The sequence below is a fragment of the Halictus rubicundus genome, chromosome 4 (assembly GCF_050948215.1).
Source record: "Halictus rubicundus isolate RS-2024b chromosome 4, iyHalRubi1_principal, whole genome shotgun sequence".
Classification (NCBI taxonomy): Eukaryota; Metazoa; Arthropoda; class Insecta; order Hymenoptera; family Halictidae; genus Halictus; species Halictus rubicundus.
In genome coordinates, this window is record NC_135152.1 from 1980351 (window position 1) to 1999129 (window position 18779).

General features: G+C 46.9%; 1 protein-coding gene across 1 annotated transcript; it reads left to right on the plus strand.

Moving 5' to 3' along the window:
- Positions 1-11477: 11477 nt before the first annotated feature.
- LOC143353833 (uncharacterized) lies at positions 11478-12293 on the plus strand. The gene has a single exon (XM_076787441.1). It carries the CDS (start codon positions 11478-11480, stop codon positions 12291-12293), a length of 816 nt encoding a protein of 271 aa, XP_076643556.1.
- Positions 12294-18779: the final 6486 nt, after the last annotated feature.

Here is an 18779-nt window from a genome sequence, read left to right on the forward strand (position 1 = left end):
TAAGAACTCTCTCTCTCTTATGGATTAGAGTTAAGTTAAGCTAAGTTAAGTTAAGTTAAGATAAGTTAGGTTAACTTAGGTTAAGCATAGTTTAAGTTTTAGGTTAAGAAGAGAGGTGTGGAACGGATTGTAACCCCTAGGGGAACAATAAATGATACTACTACTTAGGTCTTAAATCGCAGTTTCTTACAATTCTTGCTATTTTCAATCAATTATATTTCTTACCAACCTTGATCGATTTTAATGAAATGTTGTGCATGTACATTACTTACTTAGATCTACAAAAGGGACCTTATAAATTTTCAATACAGATACAGATAAAAAACTATAAAATCGTGACTTCTACTTTTTTCTTCGCAATTACAAACAAAGTTCTGCAAGGGCCGCTGAAGACTCGGAGCGGCCCGATCCAGGCGTCTGTTGCAGGTCCCATTGTGGTTCTTTACCCCAATACAACCAATACCGTGTTTCTTACCCCCACTGAGATGCTAATTATGAGGTTACCAGCGACGAAAGTTCGTCGGAAAAATCAGTTCTACTTCCGACGTTAGACAAGTGCAAGTGACAAGTAGTTTAGCAAAATGGAAGACGAGCGTCTTATTGAATGTGTCCGCAGTCGGGAGTTTTTATACAATTTATCCCATAGGAAATTCATGGACAGCAAGTTCAAAGCAATCGCATGGAGGGAGATAGGCGACGAATTGAATCTACCAGGTTAGTACTGAATGTATTTTAATAATTGTTCAATTAACAAAAAACAGAATTGCTCAAATTAACCTTAACTTAATATTAATAACTAATTCACTTAAACTAACTTAAACTAACTTGATAAGTAACTAACTAAACTTAACTTAACATTACTGAGTCGAGTATAAAAAATCTTTAAATATGTCCCTGACCGCGAAGGACTCCCTCGTCGAGTTGCCCGCTTGATTACACTGTCCAACAAAATTAAACTTTTTTCGAGTTTTGCAATACCTGTTGGGTGATTCTTATACACTTTGTCATCCTAAAACCGAATCTGAAAGTAGAATTGCTCCATCACGCAACGTTTTCGAAAAATTTTGGTTTTTGTAAAAATGCCCGATTTTGATACGAAACGACGTGTTACGCAAAAACTAAACACGCGAGAAAGTTCAAATTTGAGTCAAGAGATAGAGGGGACTCTCCTCTACATATTCATATAGTCAATTATATTTTTATGTACTTCCTAATAGTTGTAAATGGTTGTTAAAGTTTGAAAATGTGCCGACGCGGGTACTTTGTACGCTCTATTTTTGTATTTATGTGAAAGATCCTTTATCTAGCAGGAATTTACTATACAGGAATGCATTCTACAGACATTTCTGGTAAAGAAACCATTCACGAAAAGTATTTGGTTCCCTTAATGTACGAGAAGGATCAGAAAATGTTAATTGACAGCGTGTGCGCGACGCGTTCGCGCCAGACGGCCATTGCAGCCTTTTCGCGACTCGCCAGGGCCGTCGCTATGCGTAGTCGACGTTGGTACCACTCAAGTATGTCTTTGCTTACTATGCTTAATTAAATACATTTTTTTTGGTCTTTTTGGGTGCCAATCATTACAAAAGATTATAAAAATACGAGTTATATTCACATTTCATTGTGGAAATGCTTAATAAAGAAAATTGAATACAAAAACTTACCTATTTCTGATGTAAACAAATTTAAAATGTTTCCGCCTTGCTTGACGTTTGTTGTTAAGCATTTCCACAATGAAATGTGAATATAACTCGTATTTTTATAATCTTTTGTAATGATTGGCACCCAAAAAGACCAAAAAAAATGTATTTAATTAAGCATAGTAAGCAAAGACATACTTGAATGGTACCAACGTCGACTACGCATAGCGACGGCCCTGGCGAGTCGCGAAAAGGCTGCAATGGCCGTCTGGCGCGAACGCGTCGCGCACACGCTGTCAATTAACATTTTCTGATCCTTCTCGTACATTAAGGGAACCAAATACTTTTCGTGAATGGTTTCTTTACCAGAAATGTCTGTAGAATGCATTCCTGTATAGTAAATTCCTGCTAGATAAAGGATCTTTCACATAAATACAAAAATAGAGCGTACAAAGTACCCGCGTCGGCACATTTTCAAACTTTAACAACCATTTACAACTATTAGGAAGTACATAAAAATATAATTGACTATATGAATATGTAGAGGAGAGTCCCCTCTATCTCTTGACTCAAATTTGAACTTTCTCGCGTGTTTAGTTTTTGCGTAACACGTCGTTTCGTATCAAAATCGGGCATTTTTACAAAAACCAAAATTTTTCGAAAACGTTGCGTGATGGAGCAATTCTACTTTCAGATTCGGTTTTAGGATGACAAAGTGTATAAGAATCACCCAACAGGTATTGCAAAATTTTTTTGGTGTTGGACAGTGTTATTTATGGCATCCCACGCTCCAGGTTGTGTCGGTCCAGTTTCTCGCGTTCTTGATCCCTCGTATTTGCGTATATAATTGTGCAGGATGCACGTAGTTATGATTATATAATCAATATTTTCCAGCTTCCCCTGCATCTGTCGACTGTAGATACGGAATTTCTGGGACAAAATCCCGAATGCGTTTTCAACTGTTCGTCGAGCCGTTGACAGGCATTTATTAAAATGCATTTGGTCTTTATGACCTTCCGCTAGTCTTCCCGGATACGGCCTCAAAAGGTTCCTCTTCAGAGGAAAGGCTTCATCGCCAACCAAGACGCAGGGCGCACAGATTGATGTGCCCGGCAAATTAGTGTCGGGCAACATCCGATAGAACCCGTCATTGATCCCTTGCCCTATCAATTAGTGAGCAAAAATCCCTCCATGGCTGTTTCTTCCATACGCCCCAACATCAACAGCTATGAAGCTAGAATTGGCATCAGGCACATCTAACAAAACCATTGAGAAGGTCTTCTTATAATTGTAATATAATGATCCGGAGTTCGGTGGGGCTTGGATATTCACATGTTTGCCATCAATGGCCCCGAGACAGTTGGGGAAATAGCACTTTTCCCAAAACTCCTGCTTTATTGCTTCCCACATTTCCATGCTGGGTGTTGGCATTGCCTCAGACCTCAGTCTCTCCGTAATGGCCCTGCACGTTTCCTTCATTATTAGTTCAACAGTAGATGCACCCATTCTAAAACTATAACTAATGGTTTTGAAGGAATCTCCTGTTGCTAAGTACCTGAAATAATAATAAAATGTTAATTAGAAAATATTTCTTTTACAGCCGAAACATGCAAAAGTAGATGGCAGAGTCTACGGGATCAATTTAGAAAATTCCGCGCCAGAAACACTGTGGTGTGGAGCGGGCAGGCGGCGGACAACGCATTGCGAAAATACAAGTACGAAGATTCGATGCAATTTTTGGTACCGTTTTTTCAAGAACGTCAAACTCTTTGCAGTTTGCAGAGGTGAGCAATATTTCAAATAATATTTAATATTTCAGACCACATTATTGACTATTTACATTTATTATCCCATTTGAAATTATTTCCAATTAACTAATTTAAATATTATTTTTCTCGGCTCCGTCAGTTTTAGTGGAGACTCTAGTTGCACGAGAGAAGAAAATGGGGACATCAGCGGACCCCCGCTTGAAAGCGAGGGGGAAGAGCCGCGGGACAGGCAACCTCCACAAAAGGGGAGACGTCAACGACGACAACAGGATGAACACCAGAATGAAGAAAACGAGGATCGCTATGCGGCGATACACAACGAAGTTTTGGAGTGTGCCAAGCATCTCAAGACTGCTGTGGAGGCGGCGACATCGGGCAACCCCGGAATGTCGCAAGAAAAAGAAGATGGGGTTGAGCAAGAATTACAAGCCTTCTTCCGGTGGGTATGCTCGGCCACTTCGAACCTCAAGCGAAGTACGCAGGAGCGATTTAAGATGGAGGTTATTGAACGTTTAGCTGCGGCAAAAAAGTCGGAAGAGACATAGGCGGTACTTAAGTTAGATTAAGTTAGATTTAGTTAGATTAAGTTAGATTACTTTAGATAAAGATAATTTAGGCTAAGAATTTAATTGTAACATGTAGTTTGTAGCGTTTTAAATAAAAATAATTTTATAAGCATTTAAATAATTATTTTACGCTCACTTACCTCAAGCAAACTACCAACCGTTCCACTGGCGCAGTTGGTGTTTTCCAAGGCGTACAAGTTTTTGTCAAATCATCCTGGATTTTCCCAAGTAGGGCATAAAAATAGTCACGGTTCATACGGAAATATCCGTAAAATTTTTCCTCCTGATCCAGCATTTGTCTGAATAGTATGAACTCTCCTTCGATGGCTCGATTTTGCCACAGCGGGTGGACACCGTAGCGCCTTCTTCCTTTCCGACTTGCCTCCTGTAGCCCACTGAATTGTACCGTAATGGTTACCAATTGTACAAGATTCGGCATTTTGTATGAATGCTGGATATTGGTTTTCGCGTGCTACAGGTCGTGTGTTCACAGCCCTTAAATACACAACCGGCAAGGGGGGGGGGGGGGACTTCCTCCGCCAGATGAGTGGCAAGCAAATTGTATATTTTTAAAGGGTGTACGGAGACATTTCTGATTTATTGTAGGTTGCTGTCGGCGTGCGGGTTGCAATAAAACATTTGGCCGCCAGATTTGCCGTTTTGCACGTGAAGGACACCATGGCGTATACATCGAAGGTATCTATTAGTTTATTGCCGTTCCAAGGACAATTTTTTGGTAACATATTTCTCTGCGCGGCCACCGTCAACGTGTTTCAGGAGGACAAAGAATCAGATCCTTCCGAACTTCTGCCCTGTTTATTTGACTTCTTTGACAAATTGTTTCATCGTGCCGATATCACGACCAACTCCGAAAAGTTCTAGTTTCACACTCGACATCGATAGGAAAAACATCGGTGAAACAGCTTTTTAAAAGTAATACAGTATTTATAATGATCTACACACACGCCCACGCCCACGCCCACGCACACACACACACACCTTGCATGACCTTGAAGGTCACTGTGCAGTATACGGATGAATTCGTCTAGACACGCGCTTTCATGCGATACAAAAAAATATACAGCATTCCATTTAAAAAATTGAAGGTCGCCTTCATATCTAGCAAAATAGTATAAACAAAAAAAATTACACACGCCATTGTGTTGCATATAAAAAACAGTACCACTTTTTCCTCTTTCATTTTTTTCTATTATTGACTATTTACGCGAAAAATGCTGGCTAGTAATAGCGTGAACAACCTGTATATTAATAATTTCATTTTCTGTGAATAATTACACATATATAAATAATTTACCAATTTAATTAATATGCTTGACAAGAAATTAACAATTTTTATAAAAAAATTTATTTTTAAAAAGTAACAAATGCAAAACAAAATTAATGTTAAATGAATGTTATTCGCTATCTGACTCATTTTCAGTACTTTCAATGTGATCTCTATTGACGTTCTTCCAAACAATCTGGATCTATCTTCACATTCTTATTATTTTCGGATAGGTATAAAACATATAGTAAAAGCAAATTAAGAATAAATAAAAATGATTGACATATAAATATTGCAAAATTGTTTATGCATAGAAATTATTATTATACGATTATTAATAACAATTTCCATCCTCATATACATATGCATTTAGTATCATACGCATTCTATGCGAAAGGAATGTATTTCATATCGTGATATACAGGAATATTGAATTTTTCCAGTAAATTCTGCACCGTGACTGCGTCCGTATCCGCAGAGATTTCTAACGCTGCTCAATCTGTCTGTGGGTTGCCCGTGGGCAACACGCTCCAGCATAGGCATCTCGGGGGTGTAGAGGGGAGTAAACGGTTCTGCGGTTTTCGGCACTTGGCCTTTGTTGCGAGGACCTTCGAGCGCCTCTCAAGTGGCCTGTCAGTACGCTCGGTCCTTATGGACAACGACTTCGGCCGTTGGAACAACTTCGGCATCTTGCCCGTCTTGTTTGGGGCGACCTTAAGGGGGCCGGCATGGTTTGAAATCCATATACGTATGCAAGGGTCAAAATCTAAACAAACTACCGCTTCAATATTGCAATGAGCAGTTTAGAAGTGGTCAATTGTGTTTCCTAAAAGTCCAATCTACGTCTGTATAGAGCCCAAATTGCGAATTTCTACCTCATCGTGGAGTAATTTGTAATATTCGGCAGAAAATTCGAATTCTGAAGCAAGTATGACGTCACGAGATGGCTGCCGCTGAAAGATTCTCTTAATTTCGAGAGATTTAGTGTTCGTATCGAAAAAAAGGCTTTATACAGACGTACCAAAGACGTGTACAAACACGGTGGTATGCATTTTTAATTGATTACTTACTTATTTAAGACGTAAAATGTCTAGAAAAAAGGCACAGGATAACATAGCGTGACAGTCAAGGCCCAATGCCTGCCGGCCCCCTTAACGTGTTAAAAAGCTTTAGACTATCAGTAACAGGACGATGAGAGTGTTACAACCCTTAACTTTGCAAGCTCTCTTCTCGATCACTATCAAAGACATTTGAACGAACCTTGTGGCAAAAAATAGCTGCACATCATCGTTATCGCTCACATTTTTTCCAAAATTTTACGTCACTCGTTAGAGTCGGAAAAAAATTATCAATTCAATAGTCAGTCGATGTAAAATTTTGTAAAGATTTTTGGGGGAGAAATTTTTTTTGTTTCTCTAGACATACGCTAAAGATCGTTAAATATCTCACTCAACGCATACTCTATATTTGCATAAAGTAATATAAAATAGATAATTTTGGACAACGTTTGTTAGCCATTTTTCCATCAACGTTAAAAATTAAGGGTTCCAAGCAAAATCTACCTACGTCGTAGAACGGAGCTTTTCTCTTCGGGTATATCGTCAAAATGATGTTATGATACAGACGTTGTATTTGATGAACAAAATAAAATAGTGTTCCAAGGGACGGGAGTGTGGAGGCTCGAGGAATGGAATATAATAAAGGCTAAGCTCCCGATGAAACACAACTTAATATTTATTAAATAATACTGAGAAATGGTATATTACAGACACTCTCTGAACGCACATGCATCTGTTCGACAAAACTCTCCGACATGGGGCGACACTTACAAACGTACCAACCGTCGCACGCATAACACACTGCGTCGCTACCAACCTGAAATATCTTTCTATCGATTCATAGATCGATATAGGAGGGGAAGATGGCGGTATGGAAGTGAAGAACGAAAGTTTTGAGCTTAGAGTTTCTTACTGTGATATTAGAGTAAAAGTAAGTAGAACTGGAATAGGAATATCCCAAAAAGAAGAATTCCTCGCAAGGTAATTAATTAATAAATAAGCTCTCTAAAAGAGTCAAGAATTATAGACAATCCAATACAGTGGGAGATATAACCTCTATATCTGAGCCGGATTTTAGTCGGTGATCCGTCCCGCCGCGAGGCGGGACGAAAGTTTATCTTGTCGATGATTGGAGGAGAGGATTTAACAAAAAAGGACCCACAGGAAGGTCCATCCAATCAAATATCCATCAATACATTGGTACCAATGGATCTAGACCAGGTATCTGGTGTTGCGTCGCAGTGTGGTGGGATGGGGATTTTTGTTGTGGGTTCGGGTGCCCGTGGAGCGCTGAAGCGCTCTGCTCGTGGAGGTTCACAATAACTTCGTACACAGAGTAAAATGGCGAAAATAATTGTTAGAGATTTATTTAGAAAGTCTTGGAGATCTAACTCCTTCGGTTCTATAATGAGTTCTGTCGTCCTGGAGCTTCGAATCCCTTTTTTAGCTTCTTCCTTCTCGCTTCCTTAGCCAATAGGAAAATTGGGATCTTCTGGCTAGGCGTTGATTCGTCGGATCACTCGTCTTCCGGTTGCTGCTTGATGGTGATTGGCAGTGGATGGATCTTAATAGCGCACGCACGGGAGTGGGGTACGCATGAGGGTGAAGCTCCGCCAAAACAAGGGACGTGGGGCCATGTGGGACCGAACGAGCGAGAGGTCCGAGGGAGTTCCAAGAGGTCCTTGACTCGGAATTTATGACCTCTTGTCCTTAACTGATTCCGGACTTCGACTATCCCTAATTTATGTAGAATTGGAGAAGCTACTCTAAGAGGCTGCGTGACTTTCTCTAAATTCCTCAATTAGTCTCGCCGACTCGAATTTCGTCAAGGATCTCTATGGAACTCTCCCGGTCTTTCTTTACCTACTCTAAACTATCGCGCCCAAATAAAATACGTATGTATGAAATACGCAATTACATCTTATATTTAAATTTCCCTCTCCGCGCCATTAATCGATGCTATATATATATCTAGCTATGTTCGCGTGGTCAACTGGCCACGCTACACTGGAATTCAAAAAACTAACGAGAAATATACTATAGTGAAAATGGAAGATGTGCAAAATAATTCTAGTTATGGAAGAGTAATAGATAAGCTCAAAGCAGGTTTAAAGATAAACGAGAACCAAGGCAATAATAAGTATAAGAATAATGATAATAATGGTGATAAAAACCTAGGTAGTAATATCCACAATAGTAATACCAAAGCAGGTTAGACCTATACGAAACTGATACGATCAGTGGAAACTACATAGTTTCTATTTCATTGAAAAACCATGCCATAACTAAATCAAAAAAATTTAACCTGATCAAAATATATAGATTTATCACGAGCAAAGGAGTAAATCCTGAATCAATTAAAATGGTCGGTTCCTCCAGAGCTGAAATGTCAACGAGAAATAAGACTGATGCTAATAAAATACTAAAGAAAGGCTCCCCGGAAGAAAGTACCATGTACACTTCAATACCTTTTAAAGTTAAATATAGGAAAGGTGTTATCACCGATTGGCAAGAGTCAATAGAGGAATTAAAGAACCAATTGTCCCCTAATCAAGGCAAATTCGAAATGGAAAGACTGAAGGGAAGGAAACGTCAGGGAAACGAAACTGTTTGGGAGGACAGTAAGACTATCCTGGTAAAATTCCACGGGGATTCGCTACCCACAAAATTACTAATAGGATATGGACACGTATGGGTCAAAGTGGAACCCTTTGTGGAGTCAGTCAAACAATGTTTTAAATGTCTGAGATTTGGACACACACAAAACAAGTGTAGAAGTCTGAAAAGAAGATGCTTTGTATGCAGTGATGATTTCCATGATTCCTGCAACAAAGAACCCAGCTTTTACAATTGTGGTGGAAAACATATCACTATCTCTAGACAGTGTACTATTTATCAAAAAGAAAGACTGACTAAAAAAATAATGGCTTATAAGAATGTGTCTTACAAGGTGGCTAAAGAAAGAGCCACAAACAATCCTTCTTATGCATCACATATTACAGAAAATAGTGGAATTTATAACAACTACCAACGACATGAATTTAATTATGAGAATAAGGACGACAAAGGAAACAGATATTTTCATCCGAAATTTCCATTGCTTAAGAAACAAAATAGAGTGGATTTCTGGGAGTCAATTACGGATCCAATAGAAGCAGGGACAGACAACTCTGGAAGAAACAGAATATCAAACCCGGATAACAGAACAGACAAAGTATATGATTCCAAATACAACAAGCAAAGAACAACACAAAATAAGGATACCTGGGCGGATATAGCCTCGAAGCAAGCTTTAGGAAAACAACGTCAGATGGCCCACTACAATAATAATAATAACGATAATCTTAATAAACCTAACATTAGAAAAAAAATCGACAAACACCAACGTTTGGATACTTATAGTAACAGGTTTGAATTACTGGGAGGACTAACAGAAAATTCAAATTATCACCAAAGTATGGACTCAGACATAAACTCCCGACTGGATCCCTTTCCACGAAAGTTCATCAAGCTACAATGAGGAGCTACCAGACGAAAAGAATAAAATAACATTAAACAAGACTAAATGGTACGACAAAAACAATACAGAAACAGATTTCATGAAAACAAAGACGGACGAGGAGCTTATAGACCAGTTAATTTGTCTAATCCAAGAAAGAAAACTGGAAGACAGGTTGGAGGAGAACATCAGACAAAATAGACGTCTTTCTCTCTATAAGAAACATAAAACCTGGAAAGAAGAAGAAATTATCAGAGGGCTCAACCAAGCCCCAGGGTCATCAATCCCGAAAAAAACAAAAAGAAAAATTGACAGGGAAATAGAAATTGATAAAAGGGGAGAAATGGTCAAGGATAACTTACACAAGGAAAACAATGAAGTAAATCATCAGGAAGAAGGAAGATGAGAACACCCTACTACTACAATACAAAACTTTTACAGCAATTTCAAGGTGGAAGAGGAAAGTGATCAAATACAAGCAATCAGAGACACACAAAACCTACACTCATAACAAATATGCCAGACAACTTTATCAGAATAGGATTATGGAATGCAAGAAGTATAAAAAATAAGATCAACGAAGTAAGAATCCTAACAGAGGAATTCGATATCCTATGCATCACCGAAACCTGGCTATCGAATAAACACTATGGAATCAATATCAAAGGTTATAATGTATACAGGAATGATAGACAGGAACCCCTTCAAAGCGGAGGCGTCTGTCTATTAATCAAAAATAACTTCAAGCACAGAGTAAATATCATAAGAGGACAGGAAATGAAGGAAACAAATACCATCCATATCACAATATATAACTTTGAGAAAGAAATTGACATAGTTGCATCATACAAGAAACCTGGACTAAATTGGAACAAACAAAACTGGTTAAACCTTTTCAATAGTAGGAGAAAGAACATTGACACCATTTTCATGGGTGACTATAACGCGAAAAATCCCTTATGGAACTGTGTCAGTTCTAATAGGGATGGTGACATACTGGGGGATGTCATAATGGAATCAGACCTGTTTATAGGAAACTTTGACACAATCTCACGTATAGGAGATGAAAGGACAAACCCATCGAACCTCGACCTATTCATAACAACAATGAATATAATAGGTAAAAGTCAATATAGAAGTACTGGCGAACAATGGGGATCTGATCATTTCATCCTCGAGATGAAACTCTTTGACAATATTATATATTGCAATAAGAGAAAAAAGAATAAGAAAATATATAATGATATTACAATGAATTGGGATAAATTCAGAGAAAGTGTTTGTGGCGGCCCGCGCAAAGAGCACGCCGACCACCGACAACATACAATGTATACGCGGCGGCGACCGTCCTCGGAAAGCCGCAGCGAAACACGTGAAGATCGGCTTCGGGGACGGTCGCCATCTGCTAAACAATCGACTGACGCGAGGGAGAATCGGTCGGTCAAAGGTATGCGATCGACACTCGCTCGCGAACGTCGGTATAGGACGGTTGACGGTCCACCGACGAATAAAGACGTATACCCGCGAACACGGCCTCAGTCATTTCACCCGACTCCCACATAATTGGTGACCCCGACGTGATCTGTCGCGCAAAGGCAGAGCGAACCGCGGTAGTGTGCAGTTCGGGTGCATAAAAAAAAATTAATTACGGAACGCAGCGATGACTGACGCGCTAGCGCCCGGTAACGCCAACGTCGTACCCTTGGCGGGCGTAGCACGAGTGGCCATAAAAATCCCACCGTTCTGGGAAAAGAACCCACGAATATGGTTCCAGCAATTGGAATCCCAGTTCGTCCTGTCTGGGATCACGCAGGACGTCACAAAGTACCACTACGTCACAGCGAACTTGGAGAACAAGTACGCTGACGTAGTGGTCGACATTATCGGCAGCCCGCCGGAAAGCAATATGTACGAAACGCTCAAGACGGAGCTCATACGGCGAATCGCGGATTCCAAGGAACAGGACATCCGAAACCTGCTGGAACACGAGGAGATCGGGGACCGGAAGCCTTCTGTCTTCCTGCGACGCCTGCAGGGCCTCGCCGCCGGTGCTGTGACAGACGAGTTCCTGAAGACGCTGTGGATGGCGCGGCTGCCAACGAACGTACAAACTGTGCTGGTGACGAGACGGAAGGACCCGCTGTCCGACCTCGCAGCCCTCGCCGATGCCGTCATCGAGGTGTCGTCCCGTCCGCAGGTCAACGCCGCATCGACGAGTCGAATGGACGAGACCCAGGCATTGATAGCGGAACTCCGCCGCGAAATCGCGGCCCTTCGCGTCGGTATGGACACCCGCCGCGCGCGGTCCAAGTCCCGCGGTCCTCGCGAAAGAAGGGCGTCGAAGTCGCGAAGCCGAAGCGACGAGGTACCACCTGGTGACGGCAGATGCTGGTACCACTGGAGGCACGGTCCCGCCGCGAGGAAGTGCCGCGACCCGTGTTCCCAGGCGACGGAAAACCGGCGGGACGGTCGTTGATGGCGGCGAACGACTCTGCGCCGGCTACAAGCCGCCTGTTCGTGACGGATCGGACAACAAAAATCACCTTCATGGTGGACACAGGATCCGACCTGTGCGTTTTCCCGCATTCGCGCGTGAGCGGTGCACGCGAAAGGACGGCATATGAACTTTACGCCGCGAACGGTTCAACGATCACGACGTACGGCTCCGTGAGGTTCGCGTTGAACTTCGGCCTGCGTCGGGACTTTTCGTGGCGGTTTGTGATCGCGGACGTTACAACTCCGATAATCGGCGCCGATTTTTTGAGCCATTACGGACTCCTGGTCGATATGCGCGCGAAAAAACTAATAGACGGTGTCACGACGCTGTCGGCGGCTGGTCGTATAGTGACGTGTTGTGCCGATAGCGTGAAGGCGATTTCCGGTGAGTCCACCTACCACAGGATCCTCGCGGGATTCCCGGACCTCACGCGGCCGTCGGGAGGATACCGCACGGCCAAACACGCGACGAAGCACCACATCCGGACGACGCCAGGCCCGCCGGTATCGTGCAAGCCCCGTCGGCTGGCCCCGGATAAACTCCGCATCGCTAAGGCGGAATTCGAGGCGATGGTGAGGGACGGAACAGCGCGCCGATCCGAAAGCTGTTGGTCATCGGCCCTACACCTGTCACCGAAGAAAAGCGGCGAGTGGCGACCGTGCGGGGATTACCGCGCATTAAACGCGAGAACAATCGCGGACAAATATCCGGTGCCGCACATCGAAGATTTCGCGCAGCGCTTGGGGGGAAAAAGCGTGTTTTCTACGATAGACTTGGTGCGCGCATACAACCAGATACCGGTGAACCCGCAGGACATCGCGAAAACCGCGATCACGACCCCGTTTGGTCTGTTTGAATTCCCCTGGATGTCTTTCGGACTTCGAAACGCAGCGCAGACATTCCAGCGGTTTATGGACGAAGTGTTACGCGGCCTCGACTGGTGCTACGTTTACATAGACGATATTCTGGTCGCATCGAGCTCAGTCGAGGAACACGAAGAGCACCTACGCGAACTTTTTTCCCGCCTAAACGAGTACGGGGTGCTCGTCAATTGTGCGAAGTGTGTGTTCGGTGCGCCGGAGGTGACGTTTCTCGGCTACGCAGTGTCCGCGCACGGTACCCGACCGCTTCCAGAGAAAGTCGAAGCGATTCGAACTTTCCCGCGCCCGGAAACGGTGAAAGAGCTGCGACAGTTTCTGGGCGTAATAAACTTTTATCGACGATTCGTGCGAACGGCCGCCGAGATGCAGGCGCCACTCAACGCGGCCCTCCAGGGTAACGTGAAGGGACGAGCACCGGTGACATGGACTCCGGAGCGAATCGAGGCCTTCGAGAGGTGCAAGGAAAGCCTGGCGCACGCAGCTCTTCTGGCCCATCCCGACACCACGCTGCCCCTTGCGATCTTCAGCGACGCATCGGATTTCACGGTAGGCGCTGCGTTGCAGCAGCGGTCACGCGACGGATGGCAGCCGTTGGCTTTCTTTACAAAGAAGTTAACGGCGGCCGAGCGCAAATACAGTCCGTATGATCGGGAACTGCTCGCGATATACAAGGCTGTACGGTATTTTCGGCATATGGTCGAGGGTCGCGAATTCACGGTTTTTACCGACCATAAGCCCATAACTTTCGCGTTCGCGCAGCGCCCCGAAAAACATACGCCGCGACAGTTCCGCTATCTGGACCTCATCGGCCAATTCACAACCGACATTCGGCATGTGGCCGGTCGAGACAACGTGGTCGCCGATGCTCTGTCCCGGATAGCGGAGATCTCTACCGCGATAGATTACGCGAAACTCGCGAAATCGCAGCGAGAGGACGAGGAGCTCCGAACGCTCCTGCGATCACCCGACTCCTCTCTTAATATCAAGAAAATAGAATTACCGAGCGACAACACCGAGTTGTACTGCGACGTTTCGACTTCCGCGTTACGACCATTCGTAACGAGGGAGTTCCGAGAACACGTGTTCACGTCGCTACACAATCTTGCGCACCCCGGTGCCAAGGCGACCGCGAAATTGGTCGCACAAAGATTCGTTTGGCCAGGTATGCAAAAAGATTGCAAAGCCTGGGCACGAGCGTGCGTACCATGCCAACGGGCGAAAACGGGTAGACACGTGTCTGCTCCGGTCGGTACTTTTCGAATTCCTTCGGCGCGTTTCGAACACGTCCACGTGGACATAGTAGGCCCGTTGCCGATGTCGAGGGGATATCGATACTGCGTGACGTGCGTCGATCGTTACACGCGCTGACCGGAGGCGTTCCCCGTCGAAAACATCACCGCCGAGACGGTGGCGTACGCGTTATTTTCGGGGTGGATCGCCCGATAGGGTACACCCCACCGAATCACTACCGATCAAGGGCGACAATTTGAATCTGCGTTGTTCAAGCAGTTGTCGCACCTTATCGGTACGAAACACCTCCGTACGACCGCGTACCACCCGGCGGCAAACGGCATGGTGGAGCGATTCCACCGCCAGCTGAAAGCGGCAATCGTTTGCCACGCGGACAGCTGGGCCGACGCGTTGCCGATCGTCCTTCTGGGCATTCGAGCCGCCTGGAAGGAGGACATTCAAGCGACCTCCGCCGAAATGGTTTACGGCGAACCGATTCGCCTACCGGGCGAGCTTCTTTTAGACCGGCGAGACGCGAACGTTAACGACGAGGCGTTCATCGCGAGATTACGCGAACATTTCCGTGGGTTGCGTCCGACGCCTGTAACGCGCCACGGAAAAAAGAAAACATTTGTATTCAAGGACCTCAATACGACGACGCAGGTGTTCGTGAGGCACGGCGCACTGAAAAGTGCTTTGCAGCCTGCGTACGACGGTCCTTACGAGGTGATGGAGCGGCACCCGAAACACTTTAACATTCGTGTTAAAGATCGTGTGGTTCCGGTGTCGTTAGATCGCCTCAAACCCGCGTACCTGCTAAACGACGACGAGCAGGGTACACCGGACAGGCCCTCGCCGCGGGGGGTCAACAGCGATGCTCCGGTCCCCAGTACGGGGGAGCAAATCGAACGCTCGACAAGATCGGGAAGGCGCGTTCATTTTCCCGACCGCTATGCGGCGACTCCTTAGATTTAGTCATTAGTGTAAGTAGTTTGTAAGCAACAATGTATATAGTATTGTAAATAGTAAACTTGTAGCGGTAAATAAAAGCGAGCGAACCCCTAATTTCACCAAGGGGGGTGATGTGGCGGCCCGCGCAAAGAGCACGCCGACCACCGACAACATACAATGTATACGCGGCGGCGACCGTCCTCGGAAAGCCGCAGCGAAACACGTGAAGATCGGCTTCGGGGACGGTCGCCATCTGCTAAACAATCGACTGACGCGAGGGAGAATCGGTCGGTCAAAGGTATGCGATCGACACTCGCTCGCGAACGTCGGTATAGGACGGTTGACGGTCCACCGACGAATAAAGACGTATACCCGCGAACACGGCCTCAGTCATTTCACCCGACTCCCACATGTTGAGTCGAAACTAGGTTATTTAATAGGCGAAACAGGGAATAAAGAAGAAATACACTTACAAACAATTCAGGACAGGTACAATAGACTCGAAACAATAATAAAAGAATCTATTATCGAAACCCAAGATATCAAAGTATATCCCATTGCAACAAAGTATATCCCATTGCTTCAACAATCGAACCAATAAAAACAATGAACTTAGTCAACGTCATCTGAACACAAGAACAGTTAATCCCATGAAGCTTCTTTTTAATAAGAGAAGCCCTCCTTGGTGGGATAAAGAATGTTGGGAAAATAGGAAAAACCTGAAAAAAGCTTGTAACGGTTGCGTCTTGCTTGCGTGGAGGCGCGAGCGAGGCGCGCGGTCCCTCCCCTAGATTCGCTCAGCGACCAGGGTTCGTTGGAGAGGGAGAAGGAAGTGGTTTAATAACTCAGGCCGTATTGGTGTAAAGAAAACTGATTTATTAATCGAAAAGAAACGTGGTTTGAAGAACAAAAGAATAACCTTGACTTCTTAATCGGATGACGTGGTTAAACTGATTTATTAATTGAAAAGAAACGTGGTTTAACGAACGAAAGAATAAACTCAACTTAGTAATCGGAAGACGTGGTCTAATGAACAAAATAAAAGAGTAAACTTGATTAAATAGTAACAGGCACCGTGACGTGGTACGCGGTTTATCCGCGCGGATTCCCAGACGGTCCGGCGGTGAGCTGCTGATGGCCGGTGGCCTAATAACCAAAAATAAATAGACCGTAACGGTGGATTCCGACGCGAGTATCTTATTTTAATTATTCACTAGAACTAGCCTATCGCAACCGCGGGACGCCGGCACGGGCTTCGGTCGCGTTCGTACGCTGGAAATATTCGACGCGGGCGAGACGCGCTCGCGGGATCGGGGCCTGCCGTCGGACGCCCTCGGCGCGGTTCGGGTACGGTCGCGGCGTGTATCGAGAGCGCGGTGCGCGGGGAGCGCGGGGAGCCGTGCTCGCTAACGCGGTCCTGAGTCGGGCGCTCTCGGTGCGGTTCGGTTACGGTCGCGGCGTATATCGTGGACGCGGCGCGCGGAGAGCGCGGGTGAGCCGTGCTCGCTAACGCGGTCCTGAGTCGGGCGCTCTCGGCGCGGTTCGGTTACGGTCGCGGCGTATATCGTGGACGCGGCGCGCGGGGAGCGCGGGTGAGCCGTGCTCGCTAACGCGGTCCTGAGCCGGGTGCTTTCGTCGCGGTCCCGAGCTCTCCCGATCCTCGAGATGGTATCTGCACCGCTGCCCAGCGAACGATAGTGGATCGGCTTCGCTTCCTGGTGGCTGGGCACGCGGGCGCGGAGAGGAGCGGGTTAGGAATCCGCGGAACCCCCCACCCGTCGTCTCGGCCCGGCCGCGGCTCGAGCACGTAGGCACAGACGTAAACCTAATGCCTACGGCCCGAAACCGGCGAGGGCGCTCGTCTCCGGTAGTATACCGAGAGGCGAGCTCCGTTCGCTGCTGCGGCCGATCGTCGACTAACGTGCGGGGCGCGACGCTCGATCCCCGAGAGGAGAGCGGGACGCGGGAACAGGTCCAGGCGGTGGGGATGACGGTCCGGAGTGTCGTATCCTCGGTGCTCTGAAAAGAGCAGGCCGGTGAACGACTGCCTCCCAGAGTCCTGGTCGCGGTCTCGGTTTTGCGTAGGGGACGTAAACCCACTTACGCTCGGCCGATTCCAGCGCCTCGTCGTGTTTGCCCGATCGTAAACCGCGGCTAGCACGAGTTGGCGCGGCTGCGAGAGGATCTGGGCCCGGGTGTTCACCCGAGAGCTGCTCCAGACCAACTCCGGCTTCGGCTGGTTCCGTCGCGATCTTTATAGCCCGAACGCGGACCTCGTGTGCTCGTTCGCGAATCTTCGGCACACCGTGATTGGTCCGCGCTCGGGCTGGATTCCGCGGATTGGCGCACGGCTATCCCGCACCGGTGATTGGTGCGGGCTAAGGTACAGAATGCCTCGCAACGAGACACATGCGTCTCGTTGCATCCCCCCCTTTCTTCGGAGACGAGACGACGCGGTCCGCGAGACAAGGTAAAGAAGCGGAGGGTAGCTTACGTATTGGCGAGGCGGCGTCTCGTGCCAAATTTCCCCGGTGTCTGGGTTGAGCCGGAAGCCCCTCCGGATGCCCGCATGCGTGACCCGGTACCGCTTGATGCCGATGGGGCACCATATTGGGTACCCGTCGCTGGTCCGGTTGAGTCGGCGGGGCCGGTGCGCCACGTTGGCCTCCAACGGGATCGCCGCTGATTCGGGTCCCGTCGGTCCCCCATCCCGGACGGCTGGTACCCGTTGTACGTTCGGCGGAGTGGCGGGCAGGTCTGCCTGTCGTGGCCAGCGGCGTTCTCCGCGGTCGGCCTGGTCGTCGGGCTGGCGAGGAGGAACGGCCCGGGTGGATGGTCGGATGGTGACCTTCGGCGGATTGGCCGCTAGGCCGCGGGCCCGTTGTGTCCCGGTCGGAGGTCGCACGCTGGTGGTGCAGACCGCGGGTATGGGGGACAGTCCTGTCCCGGAGGCGGCGTTGCGTCGTCGCCTGCTCCCTGCTGGTGGTTGCGGTCGGGGGCTGACGATGAGGGCCATCCTCCGGACCGGCAGTGCTGCCGGTGGCAGCCCCCGGGCGGGCGCAGGCCTGGAGACGACTGCGGGTTGTCGGCCCGTGGCCGGGGTGTAGCCCCAGCGGGCCGTCCTGGCGGCGGGCGTGATCGGCCGCGGCCTTGTGGGCCGGCGTGCCCCCGGTGGTTGTAGGCCGGGATCTGGAAGGGCTTCCGCCGGATTGAAGGATCCGTGGCGCCGGTACGCCTCCTCCAGTTGGCCCAAGAAAGTGTCGTCGGCGAGGTCCATAGTGCTCTGATTTTCGAGGACGACTGAGCTCAGTGTTCCTACTGGGCTCTCCGTCCAGACTTGGTGTTTCCATCTCCTCTCGCCCCTCGTCGATCGTCTGCTGTCCGGACGAGTGTTTGTTGACAC